The following is a 17,375-nucleotide window of genomic DNA, read 5'->3' as shown; positions in this document are numbered from 1 at the left end:
TAAAGTAATTGACTTTAAAACAATTCTCTGGTATACATAAAATTTTACCATTTACTAAAGACAAAAGCAACTCTGCATGCTAATGAGAAGGATATGCTTGTTTATTTTCACATAAAGAATTAAATAATCGCTGAATATTTGATACAGCAAGATAGAAACATCTTCAGTGTTTCCAGGAGTTTTGCTGATATTTTGATTTTATAATGGACAGTATAATCCACAATGTTGAGAATGCCACTTTGCATAAATACATAGCATTAAATGGTAGAAGTGGGTTTAGGGCTGTTTCAGAAATTGTAGAAAATTTTACAGTAATACCCAAGCCAAAATTCATTTAACAAATTTTTAATGAAACCAAGGTCAACAACAAAACACACAATTCTTAAAATCAATCTACCACAATACAAAGATATACTAATTTATTACTTACATGCTGAGGAATGATTATAGGAAAATGCTAGAAAAGTTTGTTCTCTGAAACTAAGCTATTACATAGCTGTAGGAGCAGCAAGCCTTGTACACACAGTAAAAGCACAGCAGTCATACCACCTAATAGTCTATCTGAGCTCAGTGTTCTGGGCACCATCTGTTGGCACCGTGTGGTGTGGCAGAACTAGCAGTACAAAGTAAGCATATTGTCTGTTAGGGACAAAAGCTACCGTGCAACTGTGGATGCAGCACAGGACAGGGCCGCCAGAAGGACCTCAGGTTCACTGTGTGCTGATTTTGAATTGATTTGGGTTATTCAGGACTTTTTACTGTTGCCAGACATTTTGGGATCCCGTCGTCTGTCACAATGACTCTATATGGGGTTGCAATTCACAGTATAAGAAGTTGTGGTTTAAAACATTAAAAATGTGCATGTTTATAATTATTTCCTGTTTATTACAAGTAAAAATACAGAAATGTTGCTGTTGCATTCTGAGAAGCTATGGGAAAATCAAGCTCAGATCATCAAACACAAAAGCAATTGCTTTAATTAAATTAGAGCTGTCAAGTAACCAGATTGATTAAAATAAGCCCTATTAGGAAACTGAATTAAAGGCATTTTCATGTTTAAAATCGATCCTTTGGATGGTATGAAAATTTTAATTAGCCAGGTAAAAGATATACAAACTAAATTTAAAATTATAATCTGTGCAAAGACCTAGAAACCCTTATCATGATCAAAACAAATAGGCTGAATTGAGGAGGTGGTTCAGTGGGCAAACTTCTTGCTCCTTAAGCATGAGGACCTAAGTTCAGATCCCCCAAACACACATAAAAGCTGAGTATGTGCCAGAGCGTGAAGACAGGCAGAACCCTAGGGCTTGTTGATCAGCCGTTGTAGCCGAATGGCAAGCTCTAGGTTTAGATCCTATGTCAACAAATAAGGTGGATAGCAGTAGAAGAATGCGCTCAGTGTTGAAACTCTGGCTTCCACATGTACATGTACAGGTGAGGACATACACACACACACACACACACACACACACACACACACACAAAGGCGTGATAAGATAAATCCAAAACTTACCCATCAAAACAATGCGCAGCAGTCAGGATCCATTGGCGTCCAATGATAGACCCACCACACAGATGATTCTGAGTTGTCAGCTTCACTTGCAGGCTGACCTGCCAAGGCCACTCCCCTAAAGAAGAGTTCGTTCCTCCCACAATGCGCACATTTGTTTTCGTTGCACAGGCTATGGTCAAAATGAGAAGTGAATCAGCATCCCCTCCGGCCAAGGAAAGATAGAGATGACTCATTCATAGAAGACTAAGGCATCAGTCATAACAACCCAGTGTCCCCTTGCAGTTTCTCAACAAATAAGTTTTACTCACTAGAGCTATCCCCAGCTTCACACAATCTCAAGGAGTAACCAGAGCTCCCTTGTATCCCATAGGTGATCCTAGTTGGAGAGCCATCCACAGATAATCTTAAGGAACATCTACACCTGGATAAAATGAATAGTACAAAATCAAACCCACAGAGAAAACTGAAATTATCTCACCAATCATCAAAGTAATGTTCCCTTACTTCTCTCCCTTGCAGTCATTCGGGAGTAATGAGTATGTAAAGAACTGGCAGCGAATTGTCTTGGTACAAGTCTCTTGGCAAGCCCCGACTCCATGCACAAAAGTCCTATTCAGTTCTTCTCCTCCAAAATCAGCTCCAGAGTAAATTTTGAAATGGCAAGGCTCTGGACCAAGAACAAACATCAAAAGATACATAATGAAACAGGTAGTAAGCCCCAGTAATACAGGTTTCTTAGAGTCTTGAGGACAGTTTCATCAAATGACTGTTAGAAGATTCCAAGATCTGTCACAAGACATGCAATATCATTATTGAATCACATTACCAGGAAGAGTTCTTCTGCAGGTGGAGAGACTGTGTCCAGATATAGCGTTTTCTTGAGGAGTGAAGGAACTTGGTCTCCCACTTTGAGAAGTCTTCAGGAGACAAACATTTCTAATAAAAAAATAAGAGAAAAAAGAAAAGAAAAGAAACTGCATTAAAGGCCTTAGACAAACACAGAAACTGCCTACATCAAAGAAAAAAAAAGCAACTCTGCACATTGTATTTGTCTGAGAAACTCTCTTCAAAGTAAATCAGACCCCAGAACTCCAAAGTATTACAGAGATTAAATGTAAAGTGAGCCACATCTCCCTCCGTTGTAAACTAAAACGTACAGATAACCCCCCCAAAAGAGGACAGAGGTTAAAATTTCACCTTCTAAATATAAAAAGAAAATAGGAAAAAGAAAAACATCAAAGAATAAACTATCTGGATTTATGCTACCATGACATCACATCCGTACACATCCTTCTGAGGGCCCCACACTACACATAAAGGAAAGAATAAGTTATCTAAATGAAAAGAGGTCAGACTAGACCTTTGATCAGGACAACAGGGCTCCGGTTTCTCAGAGGCTTAAAGGATATACTGCAGGAGCAGTTCTTACCACAAGCTAATTCAAAATCTTAATGCCAGTAAGAAAGGTATCTGATCTCTTTATTCACAAACAGATCTGTTCACAGTGCTGTTTTTTGACTCAAAGTTCTGTTTGTTTTATGTAAGAGGATGTGTAGATGAATCCACTAATCTCTTAGCTAATCTGCACATAACAGAAAAGCAGCTACTTAAACTAGAAGCTCCAGTGTTTTGAGAAAAATCAACAAAGAGCTTTCAGATCTCAGGCTAAGAAGGGAAATGGTTAGAAGAGATCAGCCCACCCATATTCACCTTTGTGATTCTACCTTCCATGCATTTGTATAGAATGTGAAGAAGAGGCAATTGGGGTGGTAGGTGCAGATGGTACGACACACAAAAGCATCCGGGGTGATGATTCGGGCCACATTCAGGTCTGCAAAGGCAAGGTGCTGGAAAATATCCATGGAGCAACCTGTGAACTCACCAATGAGAAATGTTCCTCCGTCAATGAAGTAATCTTAGGCTTGCTTATGCTTTGTCATCATAACTAAAGCAATATGACAATTATTTAAAGCTCTAAGCATCCTAAGTTAAAATTGCCTGTTAAGATAGCCCCAAGTTTGTTGTTTGTTATTTAGAAAAAAAAAAGCAAAACTTGTTTTAACTTTCGAGACAAATCTCTACATCAGAGAAGGAAAATAAGTCATTCTCCATTAAAGCAAAATATTTAGGTGACCCAACCTGCGTTCATGTTTTCTTTGTATTACCCAGACCCTTAATCAGTCTTAGGAACATGATGTTTCATATTTTGTTTCTGAGTATTATAAGAAGCATTATAATAAGAAGAAATTTCAAAAATTCCAAGGAGCTAACAAAAAAAAAAATGCTACTTGATTTTAGATCAGAAAAAAAGCTCATTTTCATTCTTACAGAATTTTATTCCCCAAGTCTATTTTTGTTTGTGCTCTGTTCACATGACTTACTCAATTTGATAGCACATTAAATTCTATTTAAAGTATGGACAGTTAAATAACAATGATAAGACAGTCAAATTTAGTATAGTTGTATAAAGAGAGAACACTTGCCAAGCACTTCATTTGAGCAGTCTAGGAAGTTAGACATCAACTATTTGAATTAAAGAACAAACATATACAGACCCCTAAAGCTGGAGGAGAAAGTACAGGTGCCAATACTGATCTGAATTACATCTTCCCAAGGCACTTCTGACAGACTGTTTTACAAGTTTATTCAGACATTTGTAGTTGAAAAGGAGTTTGCCAACTGTGGCAAAGTTCACTTCTTTTCTGGACCACTGGAGAGGTCAGGAATTTTTTTTCTTGTTTCCTAAAAGTCACATCTATCTAAGCCAACCCTGTAGAATCATATACTAAACCCCTTTCTAATGACAGCCTTTCAAAATAGAAAAGCAGACATTATCAAAAACCAAGTGGTCAGCCTATCAAGGGTCACCCCCTTAAAGAAGATCAACTCTCCCTCACCCAGCAGTCATCACTCTAGATAGGCTGACTAGACTCCAGTGGTTGGACTTGTACTGAGGGACATCTGGATACAAAAGCTTGACCAGATAGCCTTTAACATATATGACAGAATGCATGAAATTCGGGGGTGGATTCTGCAGAAGGGTTTGTGGATAGGGGAGGAGCCCTAAATATGAAGTGTATTTATTGTATGAAATGCACGAAAACTCAAGAAAATATACATAAAAATCAAGTGGCCATCTTGACTCTTTTTCAAGTTGTGTATTTAATTTGTTTTATTCATTCTACAATTTTACATGACTTGTAGGTACTTTGAATCCTCTTTGTCCTTGTTTTCTGTTATCTAGTTCTCTGTTGCTCCACACAAAATGTGGAATCAGAAGTAAGCAAGATAGGCATCTCCATGTTCCAAAGACTATTTGCTTTCTAAAGCTAGATTAGCTATGCATATCAAAAGTATTACAAAATATTAGAGTATGAGAACAAAGACCTCCAAAATCCATCTCCTCCATCACTGTGAAGAGCACCGGCAAAAGGATCCATATCAGTGGTTTCAGGACTCTGGAAATTACCCAAAGGCACATGATAATCCAGGAGCCATTATGCAAGAAAAATGGCTGCCCTCAGCCAGGGCAGAGAGCTGTGTGGAGTTTAACTAGCCCTGCATCCATGCTTTCTCCTTAGCTCCACAGAGCCCAGGAAAACCATCCTCTAATCCTGATCAAAACCAACAGCTTAGCTACCACTGGGGTGCCTGAACAGTTGGAGTTGCTTCAAAGCCACATCCCCAATTTCCAGAGACCTGCCATAACATGGATATTCCCTGGAAAATCTTACTCACAGGCTTAAATTTATTTGACCTGACTCTGATTTTGTTTACTCTTAGCAGCTTTCTTCTTGGAGAGGAAGAAGAGAGGAGACAGGAAGGGAGCGAGGGAGGGAGGGAAGGAGAGGAAGGAGTAGGAGGAGGAAAGAGGAGAGAAGGGGGTGGTGGGAATTAATCATGGTGATTTTTAACATGGCAGTTGCCTCCTAAGGTAGTAATAACAGTTGGGGCAGATACTAAGTCAATAATATGGAAAGAATTGTCTCAATCAGAATTGCAAACAATACTTTACCATTAGCACAGGAAATGTGATTTTCGAAATCCATGCAGGATGCTGATGAAAACGAGTCTTTAAACCCAGCACTTCACGAGTTGAGAGTTAAGAAACTTGGCATTACATTACAAAAGGAGGGACGGTATCTGAAATGTGTGTGACTGTGTTCAAGGGATAGCTTTTAACCCCTAGGAGTCACAGTTTTCATCTGTCAAACCAGAGACATTGTTGGTGAAAGTAAAGACGAGGATATATAATGACTACAAGTCACCCCTAACTTACTGATTTAATTTGAGCCATAGGCACAGAGACAGCCTTCTTATGCATTTAATTGGCAAAGAACGTAGAGTCATAAGACCTTGGACCACTCCCTGAAATACCCAGAATTTTTATAACTCATAAAGGACATTTAATTGTCCATTCAGATTGTCCCATCAGATTGAAGAAACATATGAACTCAATGCACCTTAGTGGAACGCAGGCACTGAGAAGTGTGAGACTGGGCATGTAAGGATCCTTAAAGGATGTGGACAGCGCTAGTGAAGGACTTGAAGCAGGACATCTTGTCAGTTCTCTGCTAAGTGCAGCACGTACATGCAGCAATATGCTGCTATGATTTGAATGTGGTTTGTATCCAGCAAAATCCTATTGATGTTGGGTCCCCAGTGTTCAGAGGTAAGGCCTAGTGGGAAGACGTGAAGACATGGGGCGGGGGGCTTCATGAATGGAGTAATACTTTTCTCACATGAGTGAGTTCTTGCTCTCACTGAACTGAGTTGTTACTCAGGGGCAGGTTGCTACAAAGCAAGGCTTTCTCTTGTGTTTTGTCCCTTCCACATGTGCCTGCTTGACATTCTGCATTTTTCTACCATGTTGCAATGTGGCATGAGTTCCTTGCTAGATGTAGCCACACAATCTTTAGCTTCCTAGCCTTCAAAATCATGAGCTAAATGATCTTTTCTTTATATATATGGCTCAGTTCTCTGGTATTCTGGTACAATAACCGAACATAATTTAAAATAAGCACAATGTACAGAATGGAATAGATTTTAATAAGGAGCCCTACCCCATGTGGTCAAACCTTCAAAAGCTTTCCAGCAAAAGAATAAAGGTATTAAAACCAAATAATCAACAAATTTGAACCAATAAATACTGCACACAGGATGGAGGGGATATGTTGGAGAAAGAAGAGACGAAAAGGAAAAGAGATAGCTTGTTTCTGACTTACCAGTCTTTCACAGAGAGGTCACAGTCTAGAACTCAGCACCCAGCACAGATCATGGCACAGAGCCAGTGCTCAGTGCTATGTAGCATGCACTGACTAAGTGATTTGTTCTCAGTAATAGCTTACTATTGGCACCAATAATGGGATTACATGACATCTGTCTGGATAATTCAATAGAATTATTGGATTTGTCTGAAAACAATAGGATTTTATTGATTCATGGTGGTAGGGTTGGTTCACTAGATGCAGACACCATAAAAATATGAGCTTAACATTTTCTCTAAAATGTCACTGTAGTTCTTTCTTAATGCTGTTGCTATAGGAATATTATAGTAAACTAATAGGCTCAAGCAACATAAATTTATTATCTTATAGTCCCAGAGATCAGACATCCAAAATGAGCCTTACTGAACTATAGTTAAGAGGCCAGAAAGGTTTTGATCCTCTGTAAAGGTTTGTAGCAGAGTCTGTTCCCTTGTATTTTTCACTCAGAGTTCATGGGCATTCCTTTACACTGGGACCCTTTTTCCAACTTTAAAGCCATCAATGTAACCTTTTCAAGTTTTTCTCTGATGCTGACCCTTCTGCTCTCCTCTGTGTTTTACAAAGACCTTTAAGACTAGATTGGATATAGTCCCATAATCCAAATTAATTCTTAATTCAGTCTTTCATTTGATCACATCTACAAAGACCCTCTGGCCAAAACACACCCTATCCACAGATTCCAGGGAAGAGCACATGAATATTTCTGGGAACCATCACAATTGTATCCAGTTACCAATTTCTGAAAGTGCACAGGGCTTTAATGAAAATCCAGATACGAGGTTGTTCAGTGTCTTTATGCTGGTAGGTGTTCCACTTGGACTGTGTTTCAGTAGGCAGTTGTTCCTGAATGGGAAGAAAAAAAGTTGTTTTGTTTCCTGTTTTATAAGGTGCAGGTAATGTTTGGTGTTGAAAGGATCCATGAGCTGTGAGAAAACGAAGGCAAACCAACAACAATCCTGATGATACATGGGTTGGTAGTTTTATTAATCAAATGCATACTCTTCTATGGAGGGAAGTTTAGGGTAAGAATGGGGTGGCAGACATCATCCTATGACATCAAACCTTCATTCCATACACAGCCTATCAATGGACCAAATTGAGTTCACTACCTTTGGCAGAAGAATGTCATTGAAATATAAATATCTAAGGAAAAAGGTCAGGACTAAATTCCTTCTTGAATTTTAATAGGATAAAAAGGAGTTAGAAAGAATGCAATTATATCCTGAACGCATCATCACAGAGAATAATTCCTATGAATTTTACTTACCCATATTCCACATTGTGAAATGTTTGCATGGCAAATGTGAAAAATTGGCAGTGAATATTATTGGTGCACAGTTTCTGGCATTCTTCAACACTTTTTACTTTAGAAATATTAAAATTGGACCCTCTCATATCAATTCCTTTGTAAATGTCTCGGTGGCAAGCTGTGTAAATGAAATACAGAGAGAAATTCAGCCAAACTGTTTTCTTGAAATAGGCAAACTACTTTTACTATTTGAGGAGAATAATTTTGAAGGCCCAAACCCAATTTTCGGGGACTGACTACAGGATATAAAATTTGTGTTGCACGTTTACGTTATCAAACTCTGCTTAAAACAAGCATACTCTAGTCCTTCACTTAGGGCTGAATGGTATACAACAGCATTTCTTAAATCCTTATCAGTGGCCCTACATGTGGCTAGAAAGTCCTCTCTTGTGAGTAACTGTTTCATGTCTACTAGAATTTGTTGCTCTATCATAAAACAGCATCTCCCTCAAGTGCAGCATTCAAAATATCTCTAGACATTGCCAGGTGTTCTTTGAGCTGGAAAGGACAGAACCATTAGTGGTTCAACGCCATTGGGGAGAACCACAAATTGCCCTCAAGTGAACTTGGGAGCAAGCTGTTGCCTGAGGCTTTTTTTTTCACTCTCTTGTCTTGAAACAAGGGAAGACTGTTGTTTGGATCACAACTCACTTTCTGCAAATCTTACATTGTGCATTAGCATCATAAATCATAGAGGCCCATTAGGTATGCACATGATCACTGATAGAGGCAAGAACATTATCAAGATAAATGCATCCCTCGTCTATGGCCATGATATTGCTTCATTTCTTCTGTTATCTTTCTTGGCATTCTCTTCTAAAACTCCATGATGGTACACACTTTGAGCAAAAAAATAGTCTAAATTAGTTTTTTTAGCTCAAGTTTAGTTGAAAAAAATCCACATCTTACCACTTATTTGATGAGCACACTGCTTTAAGGAATGACCAGAAATTGCATTTGTTCGGTGTCCTCTTGGCAGGGTTCCTGTAATGCTGTCTTTCAAGAAGCAACCAAATCTGTTTTGTTTTTTTTTTAAAAAAAAAAAAAAAAGATTCACTTAGGAAATAGAATAATAAACATACATTGAGGAAACATTCAACATTTTAAATAAGTAAAGCCTGAAATTTCCTTACTGCAGCATTCCTTGACATTCGCTGAAAAGGACACTCTTAAAGACAATTTCAAAATATGTAACAAACTCTGAAATACCTGACTGCAAACTTAAAAAAAGTTTAAATGCGAAAAACAATCCATAGTAAAGAGTTAATGATTATTCCTATGTTTTTAACTTTCATGGATCTGTTTCCCAATTGGTAATTGTTTGGGGTTTCGTTTTTTGTGATGCTGAGGATGAAACCCTGGGCTTCATGCTGGACAAGCTCTACATCCTCCATTCCCTCCCTTGTACCCCACACCCTATTTTTATTTAGCTTATTTTGAGACAGAGTCTTGTTAAATTGCCCAGGCTGACTTTGAACTTATGATCCCCCTGTATGAAACACCAAAGTTTTCTAAGGTCGTAAATATTACTAATATTTTAACTTACTAAAAAGTAGAATAAGTCATTAATTGAGTCTATATACAATGCTCATCGTGCTTTAACTTCTGATAGTCTATATCTAATAGAAGATTTTTTGTTTATAATGTCAATTTTTCTATTAGTTTCAACTTTTAATATGGGTTTTCCATGTAGGTTATCATGTAGGGACTAATGAGTGTCCAATGTTTACTAATATTTTAACTTACTAAAAAGTAGAATAAGTCATTAATTGAGTCTATATACAATGCTCATCGTGCTTTAACTTCTGATAGTCTATATCTAATAGAAGATTTTTTGTTTATAATGTCAATTTTTCTATTAGTTTCAACTTTTAATATGGGTTTTCCATGTAGGTTATCATGTGGGGACTAATGAGTGTCCAATGCCTAATCATTAAACTCAAATAGAATGAAGATGAAAGTTTTGTGTGTGTGTGTGTGTGTGTGCGCGCACGCGTGCGCACGCGTGCGTGCATGAAAATGGGAGCAAAAACTTGTATTCTGGCTATTGATCAAATAAAAGAAAATTAAGGTAAAGCTGTGGCTGTGTGTAATAAGCATCTTCACAACCTAACCAGAATTTTAATTAGCAACTAGATTCTAATACTTGTACTTCTCTAAATTATCAGTTCATAACACACACACACAGACACACAAACATATTCACATACACATACACACATGTATATACACACAACACACTCCAAAAGCCCCAATAGGCATCATTAACGCCTGCTTCACACAATGTCACAATTCTAGATCTCAATTCTATTATCAACCAAATTCCTGGTTTGTCTCACTCATACTTTACTACCCATATATATGGTAATAGCTCAAACAATTAAATATACTTCCTTATGCAGGTGAAGCATTCATCTGTTACGAGACTCTTTCATGATACATGCTTTGCTCTTAAGGCTTTGGATAAAGCACAGCTACCTGCTCCTACTTTAAACAAGTAAAGAAATTTGTGGTTCTTTAAAACAAAGAAGTTGTCAGGAAATTGAGAGGGAGTGGCGTGTCATGGGAGGAGTTGTGGGGGAGGAAAACAATATAAATATATAAAATTCTCAAAAAAAAAACTTAAAAAATAAAATAAAATACAGACTGGTCAGGTCCAAGAGACTTTGGCCCAGTAACATTGTTTGCAGTCTAGGAGTCTGAAAGAAACTTTCTAGGAGCTAATGATGAAACCAATCTTTGAACCCTTTCAGAAATACTGCACTTTTTGGCACACACTGGAAACATTTTGAGAAATGCCTAAGTCTGCCAATGGTAAGATATTCACCCTTTACCTTTTTTCTGGCTCATGGGTTGAATTTGCTGGGAGAAAGCTGAACAGCAAACACCTGGGGTGGAATGTGCACATCTTCTGACAGTACCGGGCATCCGGGGTGTACATGGCAGCTAGGTCCCCACCTCTGAAGAAGGTATTTTTATACAGTTGAGTCAGACATCCTGAGGTATAACCATTAAAAAAATGATTCAGAAAAAAACATGCAACAATTTTACTAGAAATGTATCTACATGTCCGTTGACCTTCTTATTTCTTCCAATTTCTTTTAAAGATGTTTACAACTTGACTTTAACTACAGAGGCAGAATGAAACATATTACAACTATTTAAACAATATATAATGCCATTTAAAGTCACTTTCTGGGCACTTACATATAAAATTTGATTATCTCTTTATTGACTAAACAATCATTTGCACATAAGTTGTCTCTAGTAAAATACAACACTGATTTGTTTCCTGCCTGTTGTCTAACATGCTGTGAAAATATCACGCCTTGAAAATGACAGTGTATTTTTCAAAAACTCCTCCGAGCCAGCATCTTCCTAGATTTCTACAACTGCGAAGCTAGAGATAAGCATCATTGTCTGTATTTGTATCTTTTTCCATGAAAAAGTAAAAAACTGATTCTCTGGTGCTAAGGCTTGGTCACTGTCAATACAGTTAATACATGCCCTGGGACATAGGCTCAACACTTCTGAATCCCAGTCTGTCACCTTTCAGCAGGCAGTGTTGGACGCTGCTTTCCATCTCAGCCTACTTCAAGCAAAGTAACAGTTACTGAGTACTTACTTCCTACAAGCTCAATTCTTAAATAGATTTAGAAAATGCATTCATGTGCCAAACTGAAAACACATTGTGAAACACTTGTTTGTACTGACTCACAGCTCTGAAATACTACATACTCCACATACTATTAGAAAGCTGTCTGTAATGGCTTTTATGTATGAATTTGGATTTACCTGGAACGATTTCAGTCAAGTCTGCTTACTGAACTTTCTAGCTCAGGTAAAATATCCATTTTCATCAGTCATAGTTCATTAACTATGCAACACTCCAGTGGCAACCTTGTCCATGACCCAGTGTGGTAGTGACTATTCAGTTTTTCATGGTGATTCCTGTACTGTGCATCTTAAACAACATGGGTTTCATTAATCACTGAAGACTTAAAATTTTGTATGCTCCACCTCTCTGGGGATCCTGGCTCTGAGCCTCATTTTGATGACTCAAACCAGCAAGACTTCTTCTCTTCTTCTCAGAGGAGTAGCTACCATGCCTACTTCTTGTGTAAGGTTTATATTTGGAAAGAGCACAGATCTCGGGTAAATGCTCCTGGGAATCCATCTCCCCAAGTGTACATCCTAAGGTGTACTAGTTACACAACATACTGAATATTTGGCCCAGTTGCAATGAAAGCTAGAGACTTGGTTTTTTTTTTTTTTAGATGATTAGTGTTTCATAATTATGGAGCAGATACTCCTCTGCCATCCCATCATATATAGACATACAGAGGCACAAACTATGACCAATGCTAACCTGGGAGTTCTCATACTGCAGTTGAGTTTTAGTGAACTGACAGGTGACTCAGTTGATGAAAAGGGGTGACTAGAAATATACCAGTTGTAGAACTGAGTGCAAAGAAAGTCTTAGTGGGGATACAGGCTTATCCTCCTAAGTTGGTAATGACAACAATGATAATGGTGGTGACAAGGATAACTGTTTAAATTGTATTGTAGAGTATGTATAACGTAGGTGATCACATAATGATCTTGGCCTTCAGTTTTCACATGGACCCCATGTTCATGGACCTAGGGCAGGTTATTCAGTCTTGTTAATTTACATGATCAAAGAAGAAAAAAATGCTATTATTAAGGGAGTAAAAGCGTTCTACTTTAAAAATCATAGATAAGGGCCATAGAGAGGGCTCAGCAGGTAAAGGTACATGCTGACAAGACTGATGACCTGAGTTCAGTCCCTGGAACTGGAATAGTGAAAAGAGAGAGCCTATCTCCACAAGTGCCTCGTGACACATGTGCATGCACACATATACACTAAATAAATAAATAAATAAATAAATAAATAAATAAATGTTTTGTAACTTTTTATAAATTGGGTGACATATGAAAAAATAAGTTACCAAATAAATACAATTAAATAATAATTATATGGAAAATGGCAAGAATCATAGGTTCATGCAGGTTAAACGACTGTTAGCAAAGATAAAAATATAAACAGCCAACATTTGTGCCCTGATTTTGGTTGCACATGATAGAAATCCTAGTTCAATGTGGTTAGAATGCAAATGAAATGTATTGGTTTAGAAGGCCAGGTGCCTCTGTGAATGACTTCATGAGTACTCGGACACAGATCAATAGACAGCATCCGTGCACAATTTGTCACCTTTGGCTTATTCTGTTGCCTGTTGCTCTCATTCATCTTAAGCTCCACCATAGCAGCTAGACAGCATCAGCAGCTCTAGCCCTGCATTTTTATTATCGCAGATCAAGTTGGAAAGGAAAAACAAAAGCACTGTCCGGTTTCTAGAAGTCCAAATAAAAGCCTTGTTAGACTAGCTCTGGTTGGGCCATTGCACTCAGCCCAGTGTCTATAGCTCCTGGCTCTGGTCTGTCTGGGCCAGGAACTTCAGTCCCCGTGCCAACAGCAGAAGATGCATCACCAGAGCCACGTGAACAAAACTTGGAGATGGTCATTTCTCAGAAATAAATCTGAACACTTTCCAGAAAGGTAACTAACTTTATGCCAGGCTCCAAAGCAACAGATGTCTGTTAGAGTTGTCAGAAGTGGAACAACTGAGCACTCGCCTATGCTATGGGCAAAGCAAACAGAGGGTAACATTTCGGAAAGATGATCGTGTGTTGCATACCATAAACCTTCAAAAATATTCACATCTTTGTATCTAGCATTTTCATAAATATTTAATCCAGAGAAATAATTAAAATATTTGTGCAGAGTGTACATACAAAGTACATGAAATGCAAAAGATTATTGCCGGGCCTGGTGGCGCATGCCTTTAATCCCAGCACTTGGGAGGCAGAGGCAGGCGGATCTCTGTGAGTTCAAGGCCAGCCTGGTCTACATAATGAGTTCTAGGCCAGCTGGGGCTACAGGGAGACCCTGTTGCTAAAAGACACACACACACACATATATATATATATATGTTTATTTACATTAAAGTTGGCTATAAACAGAAAATGTAAATTAATGAGTGTCTGTCAATAATAACACACAAGTACATAAATAGAATCACTCAGCAAAGTATCCAAAAGGCTACAGAAAAGATTTTAAAAATGATTCCTTTTGCATTTGGGACTGCATACAGTGTGCCGTTTCCTGTTCTGTGGGATTTGCATCTCTAATTTTCCTATCATGATCGTGAATTTTTCCTTCTCCCTTTCACACACAAAAAAATTATTTTTTAGTGGTCATGGTCCACAGCATCTCCAGTTAGAACTCCTAAGCATTTGATTAATTTATAGATGGCAATATTTATGATACAGAAGAGCAGTTAGGATTGAGAGGAAAGATGGAAGGGAGATGTGCTTTGTGGAGGGAGGGGAAAAAAGCCTTTTCCTCATGAAATTACTTCTATTTACAGGTGTCAGCCTTCCAAGGAGGTATGTTTATCTTTGACATATATTTGAGAAGAACGTAACTAATCATTGTGGTGTGACCATATCGCAGATCACCCTGGACTCGGAATCTACCCCTCAAGGTAACCCAGAGGAAACCTCACTTTATAATGACTGTTGAAAACACTGTCAAGAGTCATTCTTGTTCTCTGAAAGTTAATGGAATAAATAGAGAAAGAAAGAAGACTGAAACCTGGTATTGGAAGCTGTTCACCCGAACTATCAAGAGGACGATATGCTAGTTAAATTTAAACCAATACTTTCATTTTTGAAATACTTCCCCAGTGGCTTGCGGTAAAACATTTCATACAGTTATCAGAAACTTGGATTGTACCCAAACACTATAAATGTCTAATATTCTTTCAAAATTTCAGTTAAAGTTTGTTTTTTAAAGGCTGAAAATAAAAACAGGGAACTATTTTGGGTGGAGAGCAGGTATTCGCTAATAGAATCATCTGGAAACAGAAATTTCTGCTAACACACGCACTATGAGTCGTTGTTCCTGGGCTCCTACCTGCTCACATGTGTCCAGGACAATGTATCTGAGAAGCATTTCTTGCTTCTGAACAGGAAAAGCAGTTGCCAGCAGCTGCCTCCTTTCCCAAAGTTGTATGCTTCTAGGCTTTCTCCAGTGTGGAATATTTTGCTTAACTATTTCTTTCTTACACCTATGAACTCTAACTTCTACAGATAATGTACTTACCACAAGAAATGGTAGCAAACAAGGAAATGAAATAAGCCACTTGGTTGAATAAACACATCCTTGAAAAAAAAAAAAAACCAACAACAACAACATGTAACTGCTAATTTCAGGTCACATTTAGCATATATTTAAAATGAGTTTTAATTTAATAGAGACATTGTTTTTTTTTTTATAAATTCCTAAATTACAAATCAAAGCACAGGATTAACAGCATATAGAATCAGGATTTGAGGGGAACATTTTATATATAGAAACAAAGTGTTTATAATGGTTCCCAAGATGCAAAGTGAGACTTCTAGACTGCTATTTGTGTTTATTGTTAATTTTACAGTTCTCTTGCTTTTAATTTAGGAAAGGAAATTGTTATCAAAGGGTTAAACATTTATAAAACCTCTTAATTTTTGCAGAACTATTATTATAAATAAGGGTAATAATACTACTGCACAATCTGTACATAAAAAAATCTCTGAAAATATTCAAACCATTTAAATTTTAAACAAGTAAAAAAAAATCATCCTTGGGTTTAAAATAGTTTATATTAACCTTGAAAGGTTTATATTAACCTTGCATATTTTATTTCTTCCTACTAACTTTACATTTAGTTACTATTTTTTAATTTGCATGTGTGTGTGTGTGTGTGTGTATGAGTGTATAGTACTTTGATCAGGTATAAAAGAACTTTAAAATATATATTACATTTGTAAGTACAAGAATCTTATATAAAGATGCCAACCACCCCCAAATATTACACAAATTCAATGCTATTCAAGTAAAATTCTCAGTAGTTATTTGGGGAAATATTAGTTTTAGATCTTGGAATCTAAAACCAAAAAATTGCCATAACAGTAACATTTTGAAAACAATTGATTGGAAATAGCAATGTTATAAAACATTATATATATACCATATAGCTAAGAATTAAAATTATATAACGAAAATGTAGCCAGAGAAAGTAATGACTGAAAAATTTACAAATTAGGAACTAGACCTATGTACTTGGAAAAAATAACATTTTATATTAAAATGTTTCTCCATATAAGAACAATTCCTTCTAGATTTTCTAAATATGAGGAAAACCAATAGATTTTTCATAAAAGTTATACATTAAAAAAAATCAAGCACCAAATTTAGAGGTGATCAGAATAATAGAAAATTGCTACCTGAGAGCCCAGTTGCTTTCGCGGTTCCTGCGAGGAGAGGGCGTCTCTTGCCACTTAAAAATGAAGAGTTTTCAAGCTCTCCTAATGTGGCACAGCAGGCAATATTTGCTTGGCTCCAATATTGATACTGGGCTTCTGCCATCAATGTCAACTGTTTGGCCAGTCAATATAGTCCATGGACATCTTACTCCCAGTTCAGGCATTTAATATGTAACAATTCCAGGGAGTAGTATGAACAAGACGGTTGAGTTGGAGCTCCCAGCACTCATCCCTCTACAAAAACATCAACTTAAACAATTCTTCATGCAAAAACTGCCTTCTCAAGGCTAAGGAATCCAGGTGATAGGTTTACAGCATCCTAGGCATCCATGTGAGGGTGCAGAAATGAGAAAAGATGCATTAAAGTATGCAGGAAGTTTCACCTTAGCCACAATCCAAACCTGGTGACACAGCAGGAGACACGCTCTGCATGAAAAAAGAGAGCCATATAAACATCTGCTTTCCATAGGTCTCAGCACTAAGCCCACCCCAGTAAATCCCAATATCAGGCTAGCCCCCCAGCTCCATGCAGATACCTTCAAAATTAGTCACCAGATCTACCCCAGTGGAACCTTTTTGATTATGGTCCCTTTTGACTCAGGAACAGATCCTTACTCACATGATCAGGTACTCAGTAACCCTAAGGTGATGCTGGACACCGAGGGCTCATTTCAGTGTCAAATCATCCTTAAAACACAGCATTTTAAGTCAGTTGTCACACATAAGTTCCCTAACTCCATTGAAACCAGGAGTCAGACATGAACCCTGTGGACTCAGTTGTAAAGAATACCCCAGTGGGCCTCAATGCCAGGCTAGTTTCTGTGGACCCAAGATTTAGACCCAGTCTTGCACATTCAGGCATGAGGTCAACCAGTTTGAGGACTCTAGCCATTGGCAA

At 37.6% G+C, this 17,375-nt stretch overlaps 1 protein-coding gene across 2 annotated transcripts in view; it reads right to left on the bottom strand.

Annotated features, from left to right (window-relative positions):
* The window catches only part of Klkb1 (kallikrein B1), a 22,492-nt gene extending 5,985 nt beyond the window's left edge, over window positions 1–16,507 (bottom strand). Inside the window, exons 1-11 of one of the 2 annotated variants that reach the window (XM_029556393.1) lie at window positions 16,439–16,507; window positions 15,279–15,337; window positions 10,927–11,089; window positions 9,002–9,108; window positions 8,051–8,210; window positions 7,517–7,626; window positions 3,227–3,386; window positions 2,343–2,452; window positions 2,021–2,183; window positions 1,825–1,937; window positions 1,517–1,685 (exon numbers count right to left, since the gene is read on the bottom strand). In XM_029556393.1, the coding sequence (XP_029412253.1) occupies window positions 1,517–1,685; window positions 1,825–1,937; window positions 2,021–2,183; window positions 2,343–2,452; window positions 3,227–3,386; window positions 7,517–7,626; window positions 8,051–8,210; window positions 9,002–9,108; window positions 10,927–11,089; window positions 15,279–15,336 (1,313 nt within the window). In that variant the 5' untranslated portion in view covers window position 15,337; window positions 16,439–16,507. Of the gene's footprint in view, window positions 1–1,516; window positions 1,686–1,824; window positions 1,938–2,020; window positions 2,184–2,342; window positions 2,453–3,226; window positions 3,387–7,516; window positions 7,627–8,050; window positions 8,211–9,001; window positions 9,109–10,926; window positions 11,090–15,278; window positions 15,338–16,438 lie in introns of those variants that run through there. The other variant, XM_029556394.1, reaches the window with a different exon arrangement.
* Window positions 16,508–17,375: the final 868 nt, after the last annotated feature.

This window comes from Nannospalax galili, unplaced genomic scaffold (assembly GCF_000622305.1).
Source record: "Nannospalax galili isolate Female #2095 unplaced genomic scaffold, S.galili_v1.0 scaffold46, whole genome shotgun sequence".
NCBI classification, from domain to species: domain Eukaryota; kingdom Metazoa; phylum Chordata; class Mammalia; order Rodentia; family Spalacidae; genus Nannospalax; species Nannospalax galili.
This window is presented reverse-complemented; position numbering and strand designations above follow the sequence as displayed.